The sequence below is a fragment of the Gadus chalcogrammus genome, chromosome 18 (genome assembly GCF_026213295.1).
Source record: "Gadus chalcogrammus isolate NIFS_2021 chromosome 18, NIFS_Gcha_1.0, whole genome shotgun sequence".
Lineage (NCBI taxonomy): Eukaryota > Metazoa > Chordata > Actinopteri > Gadiformes > Gadidae > Gadus > Gadus chalcogrammus.
In genome coordinates, this window is record NC_079429.1 from 18,864,466 (window position 1) to 18,886,719 (window position 22,254).

The following is a 22,254-nucleotide window of genomic DNA, read 5'->3' on the forward strand; positions in this document are numbered from 1 at the left end:
CTACAATGTTTTAGAACCTATACTTCAAGGCCCAACCTCTCTGGCCTAGTCCTGTTTTATCCCTCACATTTCCTCCGAACACATACCAAAGATTGTGATGATAGATTTGGTAAATTGAAGGCGATTGAAGACAAACAGACAAAGATTTTAATCGATCACAGATGAGTGGTTGGGTGCATAATTATTTAGGTAATATATTTTAGTAGACTCAACCCTAAGTTGTGGGATGGCAAAAACCATGTTTTGATACTGAAGTACATTATTGGTGATGACTCAATTCTGCTCGCTTGTGGTACATGGAATTAAATTAAGAATAGTGCTATTGTTATTATTTTTATTAAGGTTATGGTTATTATACTACACATGAATAACTGCCCAACATAGGCATACATAAAAATAATGTAATATATCTTACCAATAAATCAATACAAGTTCCCATGGAAAAACACAGGCACATGCTGTTGTATTTAATTTCATATTTCCCCAGCCTCACCGACTATCTGATGGTTTCTCAACACAAACTCTCTTAGAATTATCTGGTGGTTCCTCATATAAACACTCTAGAACCAACCGATGGTTCCTCATATAAACACTCTAGAACTATCTGGTGGTTCCTCATTTAAACACTCTAAAACGGTCTGGTGGTTCTTCATATAAACACACTCTAGAACTATCTGGTGGTTCCTCATATAAACAGACTCTAGAACTATCTGGTGGTTCCTCATATAAACACTCTAGAACTAACTGATGGTTCCTCATACAAACACTCTAGAACTATCTGGTGGTTCCTCATACAAACACTCTAGAACTATCTGGTGGTTCCTCATACAAACACTCTAGAACTATCTGGTGGTTCCTCATATAAACACACTCTAGAACTATCTGGTGGTTCCTTACTACACACACTCTAGAACTGTCTGTTGGTTCCTCGGTACACACATCCTGGAAGTATCTGGTGGTTCCTCAGTACACACACTCTAGAACAGGGGTCTCAAACTCAACTTACCTGGGGGCCGCTGTAGGTAGAGTCCAGACTCTACCTCAGGTCAGGCTGGGCCACAAAATGTATTCCACAAAAAAAAGTAGCACAACTGACTCAATCTAAGTTAATGATCGGGCTATAATTAGATCACTTTCATAGTGGTTGTTGAAAACCGGGACATTTTAGCGTCCTTTGGCTTTTGTCAGGACTCAGGACACGCAACTCAAAATTGGGACTGTGCCGGCAATACCGGGACCTCGGGTCACCTACCCTATCGGGTCAACCTATAAATTTGCGTTTGACAACAACGCGCGGGTCTAGGGCTGAACAATCTATCGTTTTCGACCGAAAATCGCGATCTCAAGCATTACGATTTTGGGATCGTCAAAGCTGCGTTTTTTTTTTTTTTAATATATTTTACAAAAGTGCAATTATTTTGATGCTGATGAGCCATTGAAGCAAGTTTACTTAAGAAAGAGGGCTCCCTTATTATTTGACTTTTTTGGTTGTTGTTTCATAGGTACTTGAATAAACAGTCTTGCATTTGAAATCTGTTGCCAGCAGTTTTCATTATTGCATTACCTTAATGGAATTCATTGGTTATATTAATTTATACTGAAACTTGATTTAAAGAAAATAAATCGTGGTTGAAATCGAAACCGCAATCTCTACCAGAAAAATCGCAATTTCAATTTTTTCTTAAAATCGTTCAGCCCCACGCGGGTCGCACTAACACTAAACTTGATGTCAAGTAGGGGGCCACAAAATATCATCCTGCGGGCCTCAATTGGCCTCCGGCCCGCGAGTTTGAGACCCCTGCTCTAGAAGTATCTGGTGGTTGCTCAGTACACACACTCTATAAGTATCTGGTGGTTGCTCAGTACACACACTCTTGGAGGGATGGTGGATTGACGGTAAGCCTAGTCAAGGCCACCATGAATGAGAGGAAGTAGCCCAGTGCTGGTGACAGCAGAAATAACATTCCTCTGGATGTGACGTGAGATTGCCTCTCAGGCACGGCTTGTGGAGTACGCGTACCCGTGTGTGTGTGTGTGTGTGTGTGTCCATGGGTACCATAGTGTGTGTTTGCAGACTCCTGGGCTATGAACTGTACATACAGGTGTTTTACCATAGTGGCTGTACAGGGGCGCGCTCTCTCTCTCTCTCTCTCTCTCTCTCTCTCTCTCTCTCTCTCTCTCTCTCTCTCTCTCTCTCTCTCTCTCTCTCTCTCTCTCTCTCTCTCTCTCTCTCTCTCTCTCTCTCTCTCTCTCTCTCTCTCTCTCTCTCTCTCTCTCTCTCTCTCTCTCTCTCCTATAAATATCATACATTAAAGTAAAAAATAACATCGTCATGAATAGACACTTGCCATAATAAACAAGTTGTCTGAATCTGAATTAGATCCTGTGATATAATTAAAACACATCTACATAGTGCATGGGTTTCTGGTGTCTTTATGGCCAGGAAAGACAAAGAGGAAGGTGTGTTGAAAAGGAGAGGGAAAGGCCGTAGCCCAGGACCTGCACAGGGAGTGTCTCTAGCCGGTTAGCACGCTAGCGGTCTGGACCTCCCCTCCTACGACCATGAGTCTCCACATGAGACCTCTATGGGAGGGCGGGAGTTATTCTCACGCCCCGCATGGCCTGTCCCCAGCACCGATACGTGAGAGACCTGGGCAGTTCAAAGAGCGTTGCCGTGGAGACGGGTCCCAGAAGATACAGGACCAGCGGCCTGACACAACACAGGAAGTGCATCATCTCATAGCCGGGAAAGGGCACAATACCCATCCCTTAAAAAAAAAAAAAAAAAAGGATGTTTCTGGAATATAAATAGCATTGAATGAGGAACTTGCTAAAGCTGTCATCACGTCGGCTGAAATCGCCGTCCGGAGTACATTCCCCTCCACAGTGTACTCTGTAAGGTATTTGCGTAGTACTAGTACGTGCCAGGGGGGATACTGCAGTGGGATGGAGAGGGTGCCCTGTATCACGTATTCTTCTAGAGATCATATCGCATGATTGTTCAAATGAGTCTCATACATAAACTCAAGCAGACCCAGGAACACACACACACACACACACACACACACACACACACACACACACACACACACACACACAGTCCTACAGGAAGGGAACAAGCACATCCTTTCTGTGACCCATTTGCTGTGAACAGGAAGGAATGGGCATGTTAGACACACACACACACACACACACACACACACACACACACACACACACACACACACACACACACACACACACACACACACACACACACACACACACACACACACACACACACACACACACAAAGCCCAGCAGGCCATGGTAAACAACAGCAGAAACAGTACCAGACCTTCTCATAGACCAGTGATGGCATGCAGAAGGGGTATGACCCCAAGGGTGGAGGTCAGGGCTTGATCAGTTCCTGTCCCTCCGCGTCTCTCACTGTGGAGGCCATGAGAGACACAGGGCATGCTGAACTCTGGGGTACAACCTGTTTGTGTGGTTGCGCCCGTGCATGCGTGCGTGTGTGTTGTGGCAACCCGGCCCGGGCCAATTAAGGAGATGCAGAGCACCTGAGGCACAGGTGGGGAAGCAGGGCTTCGATAGCCTGCTTCTCCACTCATTCGGGTCTCTCCCAGCCATGGGGCTCCTGTACGGAGAGACCAGTCCTCGTGGGTGACGGGATGCCACCCACGGGGGACAGGACCATCGATTCTTGTTCGTTGTTGCATTGTTTTCCGTATAAGACTTTGTTTAATTTAGTGTTAATTTAGGTTGGTTTTTTGCCAGCTATGATGTGTCCTGTTTGGGAGGAGGTGGTTCGCTCACCCTGCCGGGTTGCCACAGTGTGTGTGCGTGTGCCTGTGCGTGTGCGTGTGTTGCCTCAGGGGGGCAGCATGCTGGAGTCAAGGTTGCGGTAACAATACACTCCCCTGGTCTTTCCTGAGGCTTTGAAGTTAATAGCAATCATTGCCGCTTAACAGCAAGGTGGGGTGGGGGCGGGACAGGGGTGGGGAGGGGGTCAGAGTGTAGGGGGGGGGTGCTGGATGGGGTGGGGAGGGGGTCAGAGTGTAGGGGGGGTGCTGGATGGGGTGGGGAGAGGGTCAGAGTGTAGGGGGGGTGCTGGATGGGGTGGGGAGGGGGTCAGAGTGTAGGGGGGGGGTGCTGGATGGGGTGGGGAGGGGGTCAGAGTGTAGGGGGGGTGCTGGATGGGGTGGGGAGGGGGTCAGAGTGTAGGGGGGGGTGGATACTGGATGGGGTGGGGAGGGGGCTGGATGGGGTGGGGAGGGGGTCAGAGTGTAGGGGGGGTGCTGGATGGGGTGGGGAGGGGGTCAGAGTGTAGGGGGGGTTGGATACTGGATGGGGGGGTAGCGGGTCAGAGTGGGTCTGGGTCTACGGGGGGGGGGGGGGGTAGCGGGTCAGAGAGGTGTGGGTCTGGGTTTGGGCATCCATCCTTATTGTATAACATAACGGTGTGTGGCCCGTTACATAATATACAACATCGCTCATTTTAAAGCTCACACCGACGACGGTACTCAAGAAGCATCACAAAGTTGTCCTTGGGTCTTAACCATGGGGACGACATGCCACCCCCTACCTCCTAGTCCTCTCAGCCTAAAACACTTTTTGTTGAGTCTAAGGCCCAATCCCATTTCTACCCCTTACCCCTTCCCCTTACCCCTCCCCCTTGTTTTGAAGGGGTAAGGGTAAGGGGTAAGGGGAAGGGGTAAGGGGTAAGGGGAAGGCGTAAGGGGTAGAAATGGGATTGGGCCTAAGGCCCAATCCCATTTCTACCCCTTACCCCTTCTCCTTACCCCTTCAAAACAAGGGGGAGGGTTAAGGTGAAGGGGTAAGGGATTGGGATTGGGCCTAATACTGCTGGGATTGAGGTACTGTTCTACCTACTGATCCTCTGAGGGGCTCTCACCTCTTGATGAGCTTGATGGACCTGAAGGCCCCGTCCATGTTGCCCACCGTCAGGTAGAAGCTGAAGTTGAGCATGGCGTCTCGCGTGCTCTTCTCACAGCCCTCCAGGCCCACAAAGTCCCTCATGGGCCGTCTGGACACCATGTGGGGGGGCCGGCCGGCCGTGGCGGGGGGGGGCATTTCCTCCCCCGCACCCTGGCCGCTCTCTCCAGGCTGGGGGGGGGGGGGACCGTGTGGTTACTACCGATCATCTAACACACAATAGGATTGTTCTGTACTTAACATCATGTCTTCATTAGGAGGCATGATGTTACTCAGTAACATCAGTTACTCAGTGGATTCTGGTGCACGTCATTAAGGAGCAGGTATGGGCTAGGGGCACGTTTCTCACGGGCATCAGGATGCCTACAGGATAGGATGTGGACCTTGGGAATTCTTCCAAGTAAAAAGGAATTATGAGCATTCCTGGAATAAGCTGGTGATGCATTGGGCCTCTGTCTCTTTCATTGATAGGTTGGAAAGTCATCCAGTAAACAGCCCCTTAAGTGAACATTAAAAAGGCCTGCGTCACGACATGCCATTATTAAACATCCCCCGCATTAGTGACATCACTAGTACGGACTAAGGGGGCGTCCCCCCAGATGGCCGTCGTTGACGCAGGAAGATGAAGACGCTGTTCCCTCAGAGCTGGGCGCCATCAGGGAGAGGACCCAGGGCTTCCTGAGGAGCCCTGGAGCCTCTTCCTGAACCAGCGGAGGGAGCCACGGTTGGTGGACAGGATGCAGGCCTGGGGACAGGGCGGACCAGCCTACATGTTGGCAGCTCAGTGAACATGTGATGTCCATCGTGGAAGGTACTAATCCACATGGAGCCTGGCGGTAAGATGGGGACGGTTGAAGCACAGGACAGGTCTACCACATCACCAGGTTCAGGAGGGGGGCCGCACGAGACACAGGGGACCACTGAACCACACTGAGGGGGGGGACGGAACTCAACATCCACAGGAACTTACTTCTGGCAGATAGACACCACCCCTCCAAAACAACAGCTGGGTGTGTTGTGTGTTGACAGAAAGAACATGTTCACACGCCCGCCCACACACACACACACACACACACACACACGCATTCATAGAGATCGCAGCAGTTATCATTACTCACTGAAATATGCCGGCATTTATGAAATCCTAGCTTGCCACACAAAGCCCAGCAGTAGAAGAGCTTGCATCGGGTCCCATCTCAGTGAGGGCAGTGGAGTGCCATGCTCAAACCCAGAGGATCTCAAATGCTCCTACCCTAACCAGCATAGTCCCAGTAGTACAGACCAGCCTACCCAGAGTGCTTTGCGGCGCATCCTTGCGTGGGAAACAGGACATTTAAAATGACATTTACTCTGAATCGTTTAGCAGACACTTTAGTAACGGCTTTGCAGCGCTACATGGTGTGTGAGGCAGCCAGCCCCACGACTATCTGCCTACCACTGTTTGTTTCTCTGGGGGTCAGGCCCGGGGACATGTGGGGACTGGTAGAGATGTTGGAGGGTCAGTAGGGAGGGCTCGTCCATCTGGCCTCATTGCAGGGATGGGCGTTCTGCCAAATCCTCAACCTGCCTCCTAATCCAACATGAGCCCTTAATCAGCCCTGCTCTTTTCCTTCCTGACCTCTCCCCTGTGACAGCCAGTGTGTGGCGCGCCTCCGGGCGCATAGGGGCTGCCATGCAGCACCCAAGTGGGAGCTCCACACTGGTAGTGGATGATGTGTGATGTGACCACACACATACACACACACACAGTCAGTATGTAAAGCACTTTGACTGCTTTGAAAAGCGCTTTATAACCGCAGTTAATTATTACTAGTAGTCAGGATCCACAAGGCACGTAAAAAGTAAAACAGATGCTAGGCAGGGGAGTGGGCCGCTGGATTCTGTGGTGGCGGGGCCCAGAGGGCGCGGCGCGGCTACCTTGCGTGTGAAGAAGTAGTGGGGGACGTTGAGGGCCAGCAGACCCTGCAGACCGGGGGGCTTGGGGAAGACGTCGTGGAGGAGGAGGCCGTGCTCCTGGGTGCAGAAGAAGGTGACCACGGAGACATCTGCCTGGGAGGAGAAGAAGAAGAAGAAGACAGTGGACGCCGGTTCGAGGTGATCCCACCGTGGTGTTGACGCAGAAGACCAGCGCGGGGTGGGGTACCATGTCCGGCTGAGATGAGGTGGCAGGCTCCGCCCCGACGGGCACCGTCTCGCAGACCAGCAGCCGCGCCTCGCTCTCGTCCCAGAAGTGGGACACGGGACAGCGGGCGCTCAGCTCTGGGAGCTGAGGCTGCTGCCTGGAACACAACACACACACGCTTTTAGGAAATGCTGCCATTTAATACATTTGTGTTAGAAGGAAAATGTGCCTCCCTTAAAAGGTTACTGAAGAAGAACTATTCTGACTCAGTAGACACTGAGTTAAGGGGAGCTACGGTAGAGTTCCATATTTGACTGAGAAAATGAGCGCCTTGCATCATGCATTCAGTAAACCAAGCCAAGCGTAAACTGTAAAACTGAGGCCAGGTGAATCCACAGCATCTATAGACTCAATACAAGTGCCAAGTAAATAATAATAATGATAATAAATTAAATTTATATAGCGCTTAATATGGTACTCTAAGACGCTTTACATATTATATCAAAACTATGTAAGACAGACTAGGAATAAAAGAAAAACAGAGGTTAAACATGAAGAATAAGGTGGGAGTTAGGTGGGGAAGGCTAGTGTGAAAAGGTATGTAAAGGTTGGTATCTGAAACATTGACAAAGTTATGCCCAGGATTTATATCAATCAACTCCAAACTTTGAACGTAAGAAATGTGATTCTTTTTTTAAAAACATACAAGATCTACCAACACTAAAAAGAACCAAAGGCAGCAGATATAGCTCGGCCCATATCTATGGTGGAAATTGAGGCTGCATTGAAGTTAACAAATAAGGCAAATCACGAGGCCTAGGTGGGAAGTGTTACAAAAGAGATTTGGGAACTACTGGGACCAGTGATATATTGTAAATTATGTCTGCTAATGTTGTCTGCTTTTTTATTTTTTTGTAAATCAATGGATACTGTGTGTTGATCAATTGAACCCAGCCCTAATAAATACAAGACAAACCAACGCTGCAAAGTGAGTCTGTTGTGAGATGCGAATCGCATGCATGTGAAAATACGGGTGCATATGTGTAGGTTAGGAATGAATTGCTTTTCCCAATCACAGAAACGGCCTTTGGTATTATTTAGAAGTATGGTACATTCAAAATAATATCTCAAGCCCTGGATCTATCTATCTATATATGGATCAGTGACATCAGTGATAGGTTAGGGATATTCGGTCAGGTAGGGAATCAAACCCCTCACTATTGTGAGGGGTTGTGAGAACCTTTCTCAAAGGTTACCGTTCAATGTCCTGGGATAGGCTGCTTAGGGGGCGTCCCATGAAGAAGTCAAAGTGCAGCATCGTGTCCATCTCCACGTCGTATACATACACCTTACGGTCTGGACGCCCGTTCACCTACACAGGAACCTCTGTTACAACACCTGCATTTCACCACGGCTAGTAGACCAACTGCACTAGGTACATCACATCACCTGCACTGTTACAACACCGCACTGCATTACACCACGGCTAGTACACCACCCTGATCATGTCTATTACACCACTCTGATCATGTCTTACACCACCCCGATCATGTCTTACACCACCCCGATCATGTCTATTACACCTGATCATGTCTATTACACAACCCCGATCATGTCCATTACACCACCCTGATCATGTCCATTACACCACCCTGATCATGTCTATTACACCACCTGCACTGAGTTGGTTCCATCACCTTTACTGTTCCATACCTGAGTGACGAGGAGGCTGACTTGGCTGCCGCTGGCGTTGCATTTGACCGAGTGCAGAGCTCCCAGGTTGGGGATGAGCTCCGTCAGGTTCTTGGCGTTGCAGTGGGCTTTGGCTTCTCTGAAGACACACACACATTTTAACTCCTCATTTAGGACCAAAATGTAAAAAAATAAAAGGATAGCCATTTCAGGAAGGTACTATGATCTTTATTCTTCACATTAAAGATCCCATGGCATGCTACTTTATGGATGCTTTAATATAGATATTAGTGAGCCCCTAACACAGTATTTCCGTTGTGCAAAATTACTAGTCACTACGAGCCAGTTGCACATTGAGCTTTCCCCAAACGCGCCGTTTCGGTGTCTGTAGCTTTAATGCAAATGAGGAGGGGACAGGCGGGTCAAGGAGGAGGGTGGGGGTGTGGCCCTGAGCAGCTTGCGGCCACGGTACCATGCACCCTTTTTACAGTTGATGTATCGCATTGGCGAGGCGCACACAGCCTTTGGCCGTGTTCTGTAAATATTCTAGAACACTCTGGGTGCTCCGGCGGGAGTCCTGGAGCTATATATCTAAATAATATATTACACAAAGATATCTATATCATATAATATATATTATCAAGGCCAAAAGCTGTGTGCGCCTCCAGACGATATTATGAATCTGAAACGGCTGCGTCGGGTTCTCCGACGTCTCTGGTTCTTCAATTTCCACATCAATCTGAAGAAGACTGAATCGCGACATTAGGAGAAAGGGGGTTCCTCGGCAGCGAGCAGAGCCGAGGAACCAACGCCCCACGGTGGTGTTGCCTTGCGGCGGTGGTGTCTCGCGGCGGTGGTGCCTCTCGTCAGCGGTCAGCGGGCAGCCAGCAGCCAGCAGCGGGTAGCCGGCAGCGCTGAGGCACCACCAGCCCGCGGCGGTAGTGCCCAGACGATATTATGAATCTCAAACGACTGCGTCGGGTTCGCCGACGTCTCTGGTTCTTCCACGTCCACATCAATCTGAAGTAGACTGAACCGCGACATGGAGGAGAAAGGGATTGTTGTCCGTGATTGTTGCGTTCGATTCTTTCCCGTCGGAGCCCCGCTGCCGCGAGGCACCACCTCCACAATGAACCATTGCCGCAGGGCATCACCACCTGCTGTCCGCTGTCCACTGACAGGCGGCGGGGGACGATCGCGGTCAATCCATTACTCCTCCATGTCGCTGTTCATGTAGCCTACTTCAGGGAGTCAAAGCCAAAGATCCTTTCCCCCCCAATTCCTTCTCAACCATGGCTGAGATAACCCCAACTACGAGTCTCAAGTCTCGTTGTGGAAATATCAGAGACGTCAGAGAACCTGACGTGTTATGCGCCATATTACCAACAGCAGAACGGTTATCAAAATAACAAAGAAGTGTACCACACTTGCGTTACAGTGTGTGTTCATGTGCCGCTTGCACGGTCGTAGCTCATTGGGCAAAGCAGGAAAAGGGGAGGTAGCATGTCTCCGTATGACGTCATACGGGGAAAATGTCCTAAACAGCGTGTCTGAACTTTGTTTTCTCAATGGCAGAGCAGGATAGCTAGTGCTCGTTTTACACCTAACGCCATTTCTAGCTACTGGGGTACCATAAGCAGGCTAGGGGAAATCATATTAATGTTAGAAAACCTAATAAAGTGAAATTGTCATGCCATGGGATCTTTAAACCAAGAGACTGGGAAGGCCCTTTCTCAATACTGTTTATCCATTAAGCAAGTCGTAATTAAGGAGCAGGGCGGGGTTAAGGCATCTTGCTCCAGAATGGCTACAGGTTACAATGCAGAAATTGGGGATCGAACTTGGAACCCTTAAGCTTGGAGTTGAACAGCCCTACCCATACTGTTTCACGCTATAATATTGTTTGAATGTCGAATGACATTAGAGTGGCCGAATCCCGTACCGTCTGGTCAGGTCGAAGACTTTGACGTGTGCGGTATCCGTGCCAACGGCCAGGTAGGTCTGGCACACACTGAGCAGTACAGGGTTCCCCTCGGCCTCCGAGAAGGCCAGCAGCTGCTTCACTGTGCCCTGCAGGACCGTCATAACCATAGGCTCACAAAGGTCCCCACAAACACCCACAGGTCCCAACAAACACCCACAGGTCCCCACAAACACCCACAGGTCCCAACAAACACCCACAGGTCCCAACAAACGAGTGTGTGTGTGTGTGTGTGTGTGTGTGTGTGTGTGTGTGTGTGTGTGTGTGTGTGTGTGTGTGTGTGTGTGTGTGTGTGTGTGTGTGTGTGTGTGTGTGTGTGTGTGTGTGTGTGTGTGTGTGTGTGTGTGTGTGTGTCTACTGACCTGTGGTGTGCGGACCTGCACCCTGTTAGGCTCCACAGTGTAGATGTTGTCAGCCTGCACTGCTAAGACCTGAGAATCACACTGGAACCCACCTGGAGAGGAGAGGAGGGAGAAGAGAGGAAAGGAGAGGAGAGAGAAGAGAGGAAAGGGAGAGGAGAGGAAACGAGACGAGACAAAAGGAGAGGAGACGACAGGAAAGGAGACGAGAGGAGAGGAGAAGAATGGAGGAAAGGAGACGAGACGAGATGACAGGAAAGGAGACGAGACGGGGGGAGAGGAAAGGAGAGGAGAGCAGAGAAAAGCATAAGAGAGGGGAGGAGACGAGATGAGATGAGAGAAAAAGAGAGACATGTCTATGCCACAAGCTCATATATCTGCATGGATTTATCCGCGATAAGCATTGATAACTTGTAGTATTTGTACTACTAATGTGTTCTATTTCATCCTTACTGACCGCCAGAGGCGGTGCTTCAAGCACTGGATTTATCCGTCTCGCGCATGCGCAGTTCGAGTACCTAATGTCAACAAAGTCACCTGTGACCCCTGATGAGCTCCGGACAGCCTATATCTTCCGGTGACATCAGAGGATCTGTTCCTTTCATCTTCTCGCTTCGCAGGTATCGTATCACCTTGCTAGCTTAAAGCTAATTGGATATTATTATCATCGATCGTTCGTTGCTGGTGGCCTTGCGACATATTGTCGGAGCCGTGAGCTGCTCACCCTCCAAAGGCCGCAACGGACCCGCCGAGAGGTTCGGATTGCGTGGAACGCATCTCCCTCGGCTGGATAAGCTTACTTTGTTATAATTTCGTGTTTCGGTGAAGGCAGTGTACCCGCTCCCTCTCCCGGCGTTTGTACTGCGCTTATCATTTAATTTCTCCCGGCGTTTGTATTGCGCTTATCACTTAATTTTCAAGTTGTGTATCGTTGCTATTGGTGACGGCAGTGTGTGCGCTCCCACTCCCGGCTTAGGTACATTTAACCTCGGTGCCAACTCGGTTGTGCCCGCTTTGTGTAACTGGTGAAGGCAGTGTTTTCGCTCCCGCTCCCAGCATTTATAGTTATATTTAGCCTTGTAGTTAGTAGCAGTGCTCCCGCTGAGGCTAACTGTCTGGGCTGTTATCCCGCCAATATTTGTCGGTGAAGGCTGTGCTTTCGCTCCCTCTCCCGGCATTTATACTGCACTTATTATTATCTACGTTTCGTTCTGACCGCTACCCTCAACTGGTGAAGGCAGTGCTCTCGCTCCCGCTCCCAGCAGAGGTGTGACTGTAGTTGGTAGCAGCGTTCCCGCTGAGGCTAACTTGTCTGGGTCTTTTTTCTGTTTGTATATCCATTGGTGAAGGCTGTGTTTTCGCCCCCTCTCCCAGTGTCTATTGTTTTTCTTGCTTTATACAGTGTTATTTTTTCTGGTTGTCAACATGGTTGGCGACCACTCATGCTCGGCCTGCATGGCTCCTCTGCAGATTGAGGATGGCCATGATTTGTGTCCCTCATGCCTTGGCCTCGGGCATCTGAAGGAGGGTCTTTCAGATGACCCCTGCATGAACTGCACTTTTATGCCTCGGGCAGTTAGAGTTGCTAGATTAGCTGAGGTGGAACAACGGTTGGGCCTCGGTTCGTCCCCCGAACTGTTGCCCCCAGCCCAGCGACGTAATCCAGCCCAGGATGGTCGCTCCAAACGTCGGGCTGCGGTGACCGCAGGCCCCACTTCTAGGAAGAAGGTTAGGGAGTCCGGGCTTGCCTCCAAGGTAGGCCAATTGACGGCAGAGCTCGAAAGCATGAAGTGCCTCTTCCTAGCCTTTCAGGCTGGGACTGGTGCAGGGGGGCCAGGTGCTCTTGCTCCTCCGGCAGCCACCTTGGAGCCGGAGGAAGATGTGCTTTCTCTGGCAGCGTCGGCTGCCGAGTTTGCTGAATACGAGCCGGATGGGGTCCTACAGGACGCAGCCTCCCGTGCCTCTGCAGCGTGCTCCCGTCCTTCGACCCACAGCTCTACTAGTGCTTCTGAGGACAACTCAATGGGAGCCATCATTCGTATGGCCCTGGCCAGTCTGCAGCTAGACGTGCCACAAGCGCAGCCGGCTCCGGCCAGTGCTTTCTTCAGGCGTGGCCCAGCCCCCGCCAGCTTTACCGTGCCTCCATCGGAGGAGTATCTGAGGGAATTGCATGCATGCTGGAGGGATCCTAGAGCCCACTCTCATGCAACATCCGACGGTCGGTCACTGGCAGCCATGCAGGATGCACCCAAGTTCGGCTTGGACCGCATGCCAGCAGTTGAGCCAACCATAGCCGCTCTAATTGTCTCACCTGATGAGGCTCTAAGACCGGATGCGAGGTGTCCTCGTCCCCAGTGTCGGGTTACGGATGACTTGCTCTCCAAAGCCTATGACGCAGCGGCACGCATGGGACGCATAGGCAATTCTATGTCCCACCTGATGCTCGCTCTGTCAGCATCCCTGCAGGAGGTTGCAGTGGGTGCTCCGGCCCACGATTTCAGTGACGCTTCTTTGCAGGCGTTCGCACTGATGTCCAGAGAGTTGGGGCGGGTGATGTCCACTCTCGTCCAGGCTCGCCGCCAGGTTTGGTTGGCACAGTCTCCTCTTACTGAGGCGTGCAGGAGAACCCTCCGCAGTGTTCCAGTTGAACCTGGGGAGCTGTTTGGCTCTGCAGCTCTAGAGGCGCTTGAGCGAACAGTCCAGGCCAGGAAGACTCGCGAGCATCTATCTGTGCTTCAAAGGAGTGTGCCTCCTCCTAGCAGGCCTAGAGGTTCTTCAGCTGCCCCACAGCGTAGCTATCACCCACAGGCTCACCCCAGTGGCTACCTTAGGTCTCAGCGCCCACGTCCACAGCCTGCTCAGCAGCAGGCACAGGCCTTTCGGGCCCCTGAGCGGCTGCCCTCGGGGCAGCCTCAGGTCCCATATGCTGCCCGTCGTTCCCCCAGGACCTTTAGAGGTCGGGGGACCCGGCGCTGAGGGTCAGGGGCCGGTCGTCGGATGTTTTTCCCAGCAGCAACTCGGCTATTGGGCTGCTTCCACCAGGGACCCGTGGGTGCTTTCCACCTTGACCCATGGGTACAAACTTCAGTTCCGACGCCGGCCCCCAGCCTATGGCCGGGTCAAGATGACCATCATACACGACCCGGCCAAAGCCCAAGCCCTCGCCCAGGAGCTTTCCGCCCTCCTGGACAAGGGTGCCATCGAGCCAGTAGATCCCCGGTTGCAACCCGGGGGGTTCTACTCGACTTATTTTCTGGTAGCAAAGAAAGACGGCGGACTGCGTCCTATCCTCGACTTGAGGGGCCTAAACAGGTTCCTGAAGATCCTGAGGTTCCACATGCTGAGCACCGCAGAGGTTCTGCGTACTGTTGCCAGGGGGGAGTGGTTTACATTAGTAGACCTGAAGGATGCCTACTTTCACGTTCCCATAGCACCGCACCACAGACAGTTTCTGCGGTTTGCTTTCCGGGGGCGTCGTTTTCAGTTCAGGGTGCTCCCGTTTGGCCTCTCCCTTTCCCCACGGGTGTTCACCAGGTGTGTGGCAGCAGCCCTCTCACCCCTACAGTCACGGGGCATGAAGATTCTGCCATATCTGGACGACTGGCTCATCTGTGCACCATCCCAGTCTCAGGTGGCCCTGGACACGACACTTCTTCTCTCCCATGTGGCCCGTCTGGGTCTCCGGGTGAATCTCATGAAGAGTTGCCTGGTGCCATCGCAGAGCATAGTCTTTCTCGGTGTGTCTCTCGACGCAGTCGCCATGAAGGCCTGTCCGTCGCCACAGCGGGTGGACGGCATCCTCCGCCTCCTTCTCCTGTTTCGGGAAGGCAGGCTGTTGCGCTATGTGGAGTTTTTGCGCCTCTTAGGGAAACTGTCGGCTGCCGCTACAGTGGTTCCTCTAGGACTGCTGTCGCTACGCCCCCTCCAGAGGTGGCTGTACAGCTTTCATCTGGATGTCAGGTGGCATCGGCACAGGGGACTCAAGGTGTCACGCTGCTGCCTACTTGCTCTGGCTCCGTGGAGGGAAAGATCGTTTCTTCTCCAGGGCATGCCCATGGGTTCCATTGCATCCCGTCGGGAAACCGTCACAACAGATGCCTCCCTCTCGGGGTGGGGTGCTGTGTGGCAGAACCGGACAGCTCAGGGGCTGTGGCCCGTTCAGTTCCGCTCAGAGCATATCAATGTTCTGGAGCTGCGGGCTGTGCACAGCGCACTGCAGTCATTTCTTCCCTTCCTGGGCGGCCGGCATGTGCTCGTGCGGTCGGACAATGTCTCGGCCGTCTCTCACATAAACCACCAGGGAGGCACCAGGTCTTCACGGCTGTTGCAGGCATCCCGGGACCTCCTGTTGTGGGCAGCACCACGCCTGGCCAGCCTGAGAGCAATGTATCTGCCTGGGGTACAGAATCAGGCTGCAGACTCACTCTCCCGTTGCAAGCCGCCGCCGGGGGAGTGGCGGCTTCATCCGGAGGTTATCCTCAACATCTGGGACGTCTTCGGCAGGGCAGAGGTGGATCTCTTTGCCACAAAGGAGTCGACCCATTGCCCCCTGTGGTTCTCCTGGACAGAGGAGAGCAGCCCTCTGGGTCAGGATGCTCTCGCCCACGATTGGCCAGAGGGTCCCCTCTATGCCTTTCCACCAATCCCTCTGATTTTTCCGACGCTACAGAGGGTCCTCCAGCAGGGTCACAGACTGCTGTTGGTAGCCCCCTTCTGGCCAGGGAGAACATGGTTTCCACTGCTGCGCAGGCTCTGCAGCAGTTCACCACAGCGCCTTCCCGACAGAAAGGATCTCCTGTCACAGTTACAGGGCAAGATCTGGCATCCCGACCCTCGTTGCCTACAGCTATGGGTCTGGCCGTTGCAGGGCCCAACCCGCTGCTGACGGAGTGCTCAGACGGTGTCTGCAATACCATACTGAACGCCAGGGCGCCTTCTACCCGGGCGCAGTATGAGAATAGGTGGCAGCTATTTACGGCATGGTGTTCAGACAGGGCTGAGGACCCTGTGCATTGTTCAGTTCCAATGATTTTGGAGTTCCTCCAGTCACTCCTGGATGGCGGCCGGGCCCCAGCTACTCTGAGGGTATACGTGGCAGCCATCTCCTCGAGACATGCTCGGGTAGACAATGACACAGTGGGGGGCCACAGATTGGTGTCCCTTTTTTTGAAGGGGGCGTTGCGGTTACGACCCCCACGAGCACAGCGTGCCCCAGCATGGGATCTGCACCTGGTGCTCAATGCCTTATGCTTGCCTCCTTTTGAACCCCTGGCTCAGGTGGAGCTGAAGTGGGTCTCCACTAAGACTGCCTTTCTCCTCGCCATCGCGTCAGCGAAGCGCGTCGGGGAGCTTCATGCTCTGTCCGTGAGTGACTCATGTCTGAGGTGGAACTCGGATGGCTCAGGGGTTACCCTGTGGCCGAATCCAGCTTTCCTCCCGAAGGTTCTGTCATCATCAAACCTCAACCGACCTGTCCGCCTGGCACAATTTGTCGCCTCGGAAGGGGAGGACAGGTTCAAACTGCTGTGTCCTGTGCGAGCTCTGAGAGCGTACGTAGCTGCGACCGCAGGCATTAGACGCTCGGACCAGCTCTTCCTCTGCTATGGTGGTCCTAGGAGGGGCTGTGCTCTCTCCAAGCAGCGGTTGTCTCATTGGGTTGTGGACGTCATCACCCATGCCTATAAAGGAGGTGGTCACCCCCTGCCATCCGGGGTCAGGTGCCACTCTACCAGGGCTGTCTCAACGTCATGGGCTGCCCTGCGGGGCGTGCCCCTGGAAGACATCTGTGATGCAGCATCATGGACATCACCATGTACCTTCTCCAGGTTCTACCGGGTGAACGTTGCCACTCCCCATCCGTTGGCCGTGGTCCTGTTGCCCGACTCTGCCGTTCCCTCTTAATGAGGTAGGTGTTGGAGTTCCTCGTGACCTTGTTGGTAGGAGCCATCCAGTGCTTGAAGCACCGCCTCTGGCGGTCAGTAAGGATGAAATAGAACGATAGTTACGTATGTAACTACGGTTCTATGAATCCTGGATGACCGCCAGAGCGCTCTGTCACTCAGAATCCTTGTGTACTCGCGAGAAGATTCTGCAGGAACAGATCCTCTGATGTCACCGGAAGATATAGGCTGTCCGGAGCTCATCAGGGGTCACAGGTGACTTTGTTGACATTAGGTACTCGAACTGCGCATGCGCGAGACGGATAAATCCAGTGCTTGAAGCACCGCCTCTGGCGGTCATCCAGGATTCATAGAACCGTAGTTACATACGTAACTATCGTTTTATAAGTAGCAGTAGCGTGTTGTATTAATACATGATTAGTGAGGGTGGAATTTGTCCGTACCTGTACTACGTAGAGCACCGGCCGAGAGCTCGTAGACGATGACCTGCTTCCCACTCCACACGGTGACAGAGTTCTGTTGAAACACGGCTCATTCCTCAGGTCTATCTCCATGGTGACACACATAGAGCAGTGCCTCCCGACACGGAGCACTTGAACCCAATGTACATGAGCAGGTCCCAGGGCCAGAACCTTTTCTTTCTTTTCTGTTACCTTGATGTAACTGTCCATAAGAATGAACACATGCAATACCACGTGTGGACTCAAGGAACTACAGAGCATGTTCTAGTCCCAAGGCTGGGACCAGGGGACCTGTGTTAATTTAGAACCCTGTCTGGGATGAAACATGCATGGCGTGATGCAGCGAGGATGTGTGTATCCTACGCCTGTATGGCCGTGCGTCCGTGTGGCGGGTGTGTGAGCGTTTACCGCGGTGACGCAGACCCCCTTGATGTGTATGTGGGTGCGCAGGGCGAGCGGGGGCTCCTCGGCGGAGAGGCTGACGCTGAGCTGGGAGGGGGCGAGCTGCACCGCCGCCACCTGCTGGCTGAAGTGGGACAGCATCACGTGCTCCAGCAGGATGAGCACCGACGACACGCTGCCCACCGCCAGGAGGTTCAGGCCCGAGCCCCACTGGAGAGGGCAGAGGGCAGGGGTCAGGGGTCGGGGAGACAGACAGGCAGTCAGACAGACAGGTAGATCGACAGGTTGGCAGGTGGGGAGACAGGAAGGGACGGAGTCAGGAACATGGAGAGACAGAGAGACAGACGGACCGGCCGGCAGGCTGCAGGCAGGCAGACAGTACCTGGAGCTGGGTGACGTTGCCCTCCGTCTCGGTCGGGGTCTGGAGTTTCCAGGAGACCCTTGAATCAGTCCTGCTGTTGCTAGGCTGCAGCATCATCCTCCACATAGCAACCCTGCCCAGACTGGTCCCTGCTGCTAGCACCTCTACACACACACACACACACACACACACACACACACACACACACACACACACACACACACACACACACACACACACACACACACACACACACACACACACACACACACACACACACACACACAATATATATAACATGCATGCTCTGTGTGTGTATGTGCTGAAAACATGGGTCTCTGTGCTGTGTGTGTGTGTGTATGTGGGGGGGTTCAGTGTGTGTGTGTGTGTGTATATGTGGGTTGAGTGTGTGTGTGTTCAGTGTTGACTGTGTGTGTATGAGAGTGTGTTGAATGTGTGTGGGTTGAATGTGTGCGCGTGCCTGTGTCTTTGCGCGTCTGTCTGTCTGTCTGTGTGTCTGTGTGTCTGTGTGTCTGTGTGTGTGTCTGTGTGTCTGTGTGTCTGTGTGTGTGTGTGTGTGTGTGTGTGTGTGTGTGTGTGTCCGTTCTACCTTTAGCGCTGCAGTAGGAGACACAGTTGATGAGCTCCCCTCTCTGGAAGCCCAGAGCCTCGTCCAGAGAGAGGACGTAGTTGTCATCCCTCTCCAGATCCCACACCCTGCATCAACACAACACTGTCAGCCTTTCTCAGAGGACCGACGTGCTCCAGCAGAGCACAGAGCCTGGGCCGCATGTCAAACACTGTCCCCCCTAGTTCCCTGGTTCGTTTTACAGATATTCTACCTAAAAGACTCATGAGCAAGAGTGTGTACTGCTTTCAACAGTAGCTCAGGAGGTAGAGGGGGTTGACTGGTGGTAACCAGAAGGTTGCTCGTTCGATCCCCGGCTCCTTCTAGCTCCTTCTAGTGTTGAGGTGTCCCTGAGCAAGACACCTCACCGTAACGGCTCCTGACAAGCTGGTTGGCCCTGTGTGGTTGACTCTGTCGTCAGTGTGGGAATTTGTTAATTAATGGTTGTAAGTCGCTTTGGATAAAAGCGGCAGCAAAACCCCTAAATGTAAATGCTTTCAGAAGGGGATTTAATATGTGTATTTATACAGTGGACAGTCCACACGGAGGAGCTGTGATCTGAACTGTGTTTAAGCTTGTCTCCCACCAGGAGGTTTACCAGGGCTGGCCAAGATCGTGTTTGCCGTTAGCCAATGACATGATTGATCCCCTTCTCATGCAGCTTGATTGGTCTAAACAAATGTGTGGAAGAAAGTGAAATCCCCCGTTAACACAGATTTGAGTTTTCTTTTGTTGTTTATGCAAAGTCTGATTTGTGAGAATATCATAGGAAAAACCAGTAGACGGAAATGAGTGAAAGCATATTGAACTGGGCCCATGTGTCCTCGGACATAAATCATTCTTCCTCAGTGCTCTGAGCCCATCTGTGTGTGTACCCACCTGATGACCTGTTCTCCGGTGGCGGTGAACAGCAGACCGCTCTCTGTCCAGACCACATCAGCCTTCCTCCCGCTCTGACCGCTGAGTTTCACCTGCACACACAGTACCTCTTCAGAATAACAGCGCACCAGTACAGCGCCCCTCTTCAGAATAACAGCGCATCACAGCAACTCTTAACAATATGAGTGTATCACAGCACAATTTCACAATGGGGCTTGTACATCGATGCTAAGTCACATCGCAATGACCGCATCCATTATGGAAGCATGGGAACATTGGAATGTTAGATATTGTTGGGATAGAAATTATTATTTTGGATTATTATTTTTAAAAATGTCAATGCTCAATCGTAGATTGCACGTTGGTCTGTGGAAGCTGCTGTCATTTTCCTCAGCTCAAGAGGCGTGATCATCGGGCCTAGTTTAACTGACTCTGTACGCAATTGGCTGCTTGCCGCCGCTTCCCTGTCGTCATTGTGTTAAACCAGCCAATAGCGCGTCAGGGGTAGGGAGAAGCCAGCTTGGTGATTGGTTCCCGCAAAAACGTATGGGAAGCGGAAAGAAATGTATTGCTCTTCTCCAGACCCTTCTGCAGGGCGAATTCAAATCCTCGGCAGAAAGTGCGGCCTTTCAGTCTACCTTTTCACAACATTATCACAGCATGTCCTCGTCTCTTCAAAATAACAGCGCATCACTATTCACATTCCCCACTTCAAAATAATAGCGAAACTTGTCCTCACAAAGCTGCCTCTCCCAGGAAAGCTACATTGTCTACTGTGAGATTTTGAGCTGGCTATCTTTATTCTGTATCTATCAGAGAAACCTTTTCAGAATAACACCATACGTCTGCTTTTGGCTGTAAAGTAAGAACTTTTACTAACATCATGTAGAGATGACGATTTTTGGCTTTAGAGTTAGAACTTTAGAACAGGTAGAGATTAGGGATGTAACGGTACACAAAAGTCACGGTTCGGTACGTAACTCAGTTTTGACGTAACAGTACGGTACAAGACGGTACGGTACATAGTTAAGGGGACATTTTTTAAAAACTGCTTGTTTGTCAACAACAGAATATGGCCGTAGATCAGCAGCAATGAAAACACCAATAAACTTGGTTATGGCATTTGCATTTCTGAATTCCCAGACAGGGGTGGTTAAAATAGTGTTGTGAGCTGGGTTTGCACAGCTCGTTATTTTTTCACAGCAACGGTGATAGTAACACCTGGATGGTGCCTTTTCAAATGCGTGTGCAATGTTAAAGTGCTGTATGTAGACATGGAGAGCCCTCTCCATAGCAGGAGAGCCTGTCGGAGACCCTCTCCGTAGCTTACGTGCGCATCCATGGACTTATTGGTCGACGCAACGGAGACGGCAAGGGCTGTGATTGGTCCTCTAACAAAATCATTTCCGGAATCACTTCTCCGGTTTGACTTTGCACCTTAATTACTTTGCACCTTAAGGACCAATAAAACACAAACTAAGATTTGAAAAGCTTTGGAAGTTTATTTACAACACTGCTTAGATGGTTTGTAGTCAACACATAAGATCGGGCGGCGAATTGCATTGAGTATCCGACATCCCGACGGAGAGCTGCTGAGGGGTCTCCGTAGTTACGGAGTCGGAGCAGTATTCTTTGGCTAAACGGTCCCGGGGGAACTTCAAGTTTTAAATTCCGCATTGCAAAACAAGCCTTTACATTCACCATATTAACGCTATGTACGCCACATTTACGCACCGCGGTCCACCTCTGTAACCACACCGAAGTGCCTGTACCGTGAAGGTTCGGTACAAATACGTGTATCGTTACACCCCTAGTAGAGATGTCTGCTTTTGGCTGTAGGGTAAGAACTCTCTAGTTTGACTCCGAGCTGAAACGTTCGCAGGTTCAACAGCACGCTCACTTAAGAAGACGCCCCTCCCCTTCCTGTCTGCTCCTCCATGACCTGTATCTGGTCCCTTTGGATACCAGCATCTGCGACTCAATGAACCAGTCCTAGTGGTCTGACCTTCATGAGCTCCTGGGCGCCCCCCTCTGGCCCCAGGGTGTACTGCGACAGCGTGAGGCTCTCCGTGACCACGGCCAGCGCCTCTCTCTTCTCCAGGTAGAAGAGCTTCTGGACGGGGCTGTCCAACGCCAGCAGCCCCGCCGTCCTGCCGCGCTCATCCACACTGTGCACCTTGCCTACACACACACACAGCACACAAACACACACTACCTTTAATGGGCTGCATAGTATGGTATAGTACACTGAAGTTTAGTTTGCCTTGTGCTGTGTGTTGGTATTGTGTGTATTATAGTGAAATGTTTTGTTGTATTGTGTGCTGGTTATGCATAGCGTGTGGTCGTGTTGGTGTCATGCTGCGTGTTGCATTGTGTGGTGTATGGTGGTGTCATGCTGTGTGTTGTATTGGGTGGTGCATTATTATTTATTTATTTGATTAGGACAGTGCACATTAATCAATATGTCAGCCAGAGCATCAATATAAATATGCCGGAGTTAGCTTAATTGCTAA

General features: G+C 51.5%; 1 protein-coding gene across 1 annotated transcript in view; it reads right to left on the reverse strand.

The window, feature by feature from the left end:
* The window catches only part of ift140 (intraflagellar transport 140 homolog (Chlamydomonas)), a 44,792-nt gene that overhangs the window by 19,100 nt on the left and 3,438 nt on the right, over nt 1-22,254 (reverse strand). Inside the window, exons 6-18 of the mRNA XM_056576846.1 lie at nt 21,747-21,922; nt 19,742-19,833; nt 18,845-18,951; nt 18,256-18,398; nt 17,880-18,083; nt 17,454-17,526; nt 11,114-11,205; nt 10,713-10,840; nt 8,792-8,909; nt 8,335-8,450; nt 7,100-7,235; nt 6,874-7,005; nt 4,916-5,127 (exon numbers count right to left, since the gene is read on the reverse strand). Coding sequence (XP_056432821.1) covers nt 4,916-5,127; nt 6,874-7,005; nt 7,100-7,235; nt 8,335-8,450; nt 8,792-8,909; nt 10,713-10,840; nt 11,114-11,205; nt 17,454-17,526; nt 17,880-18,083; nt 18,256-18,398; nt 18,845-18,951; nt 19,742-19,833; nt 21,747-21,922 — 1,729 coding nt within the window. The remainder of the gene's footprint in view (nt 1-4,915; nt 5,128-6,873; nt 7,006-7,099; nt 7,236-8,334; nt 8,451-8,791; nt 8,910-10,712; nt 10,841-11,113; nt 11,206-17,453; nt 17,527-17,879; nt 18,084-18,255; nt 18,399-18,844; nt 18,952-19,741; nt 19,834-21,746; nt 21,923-22,254) is intronic.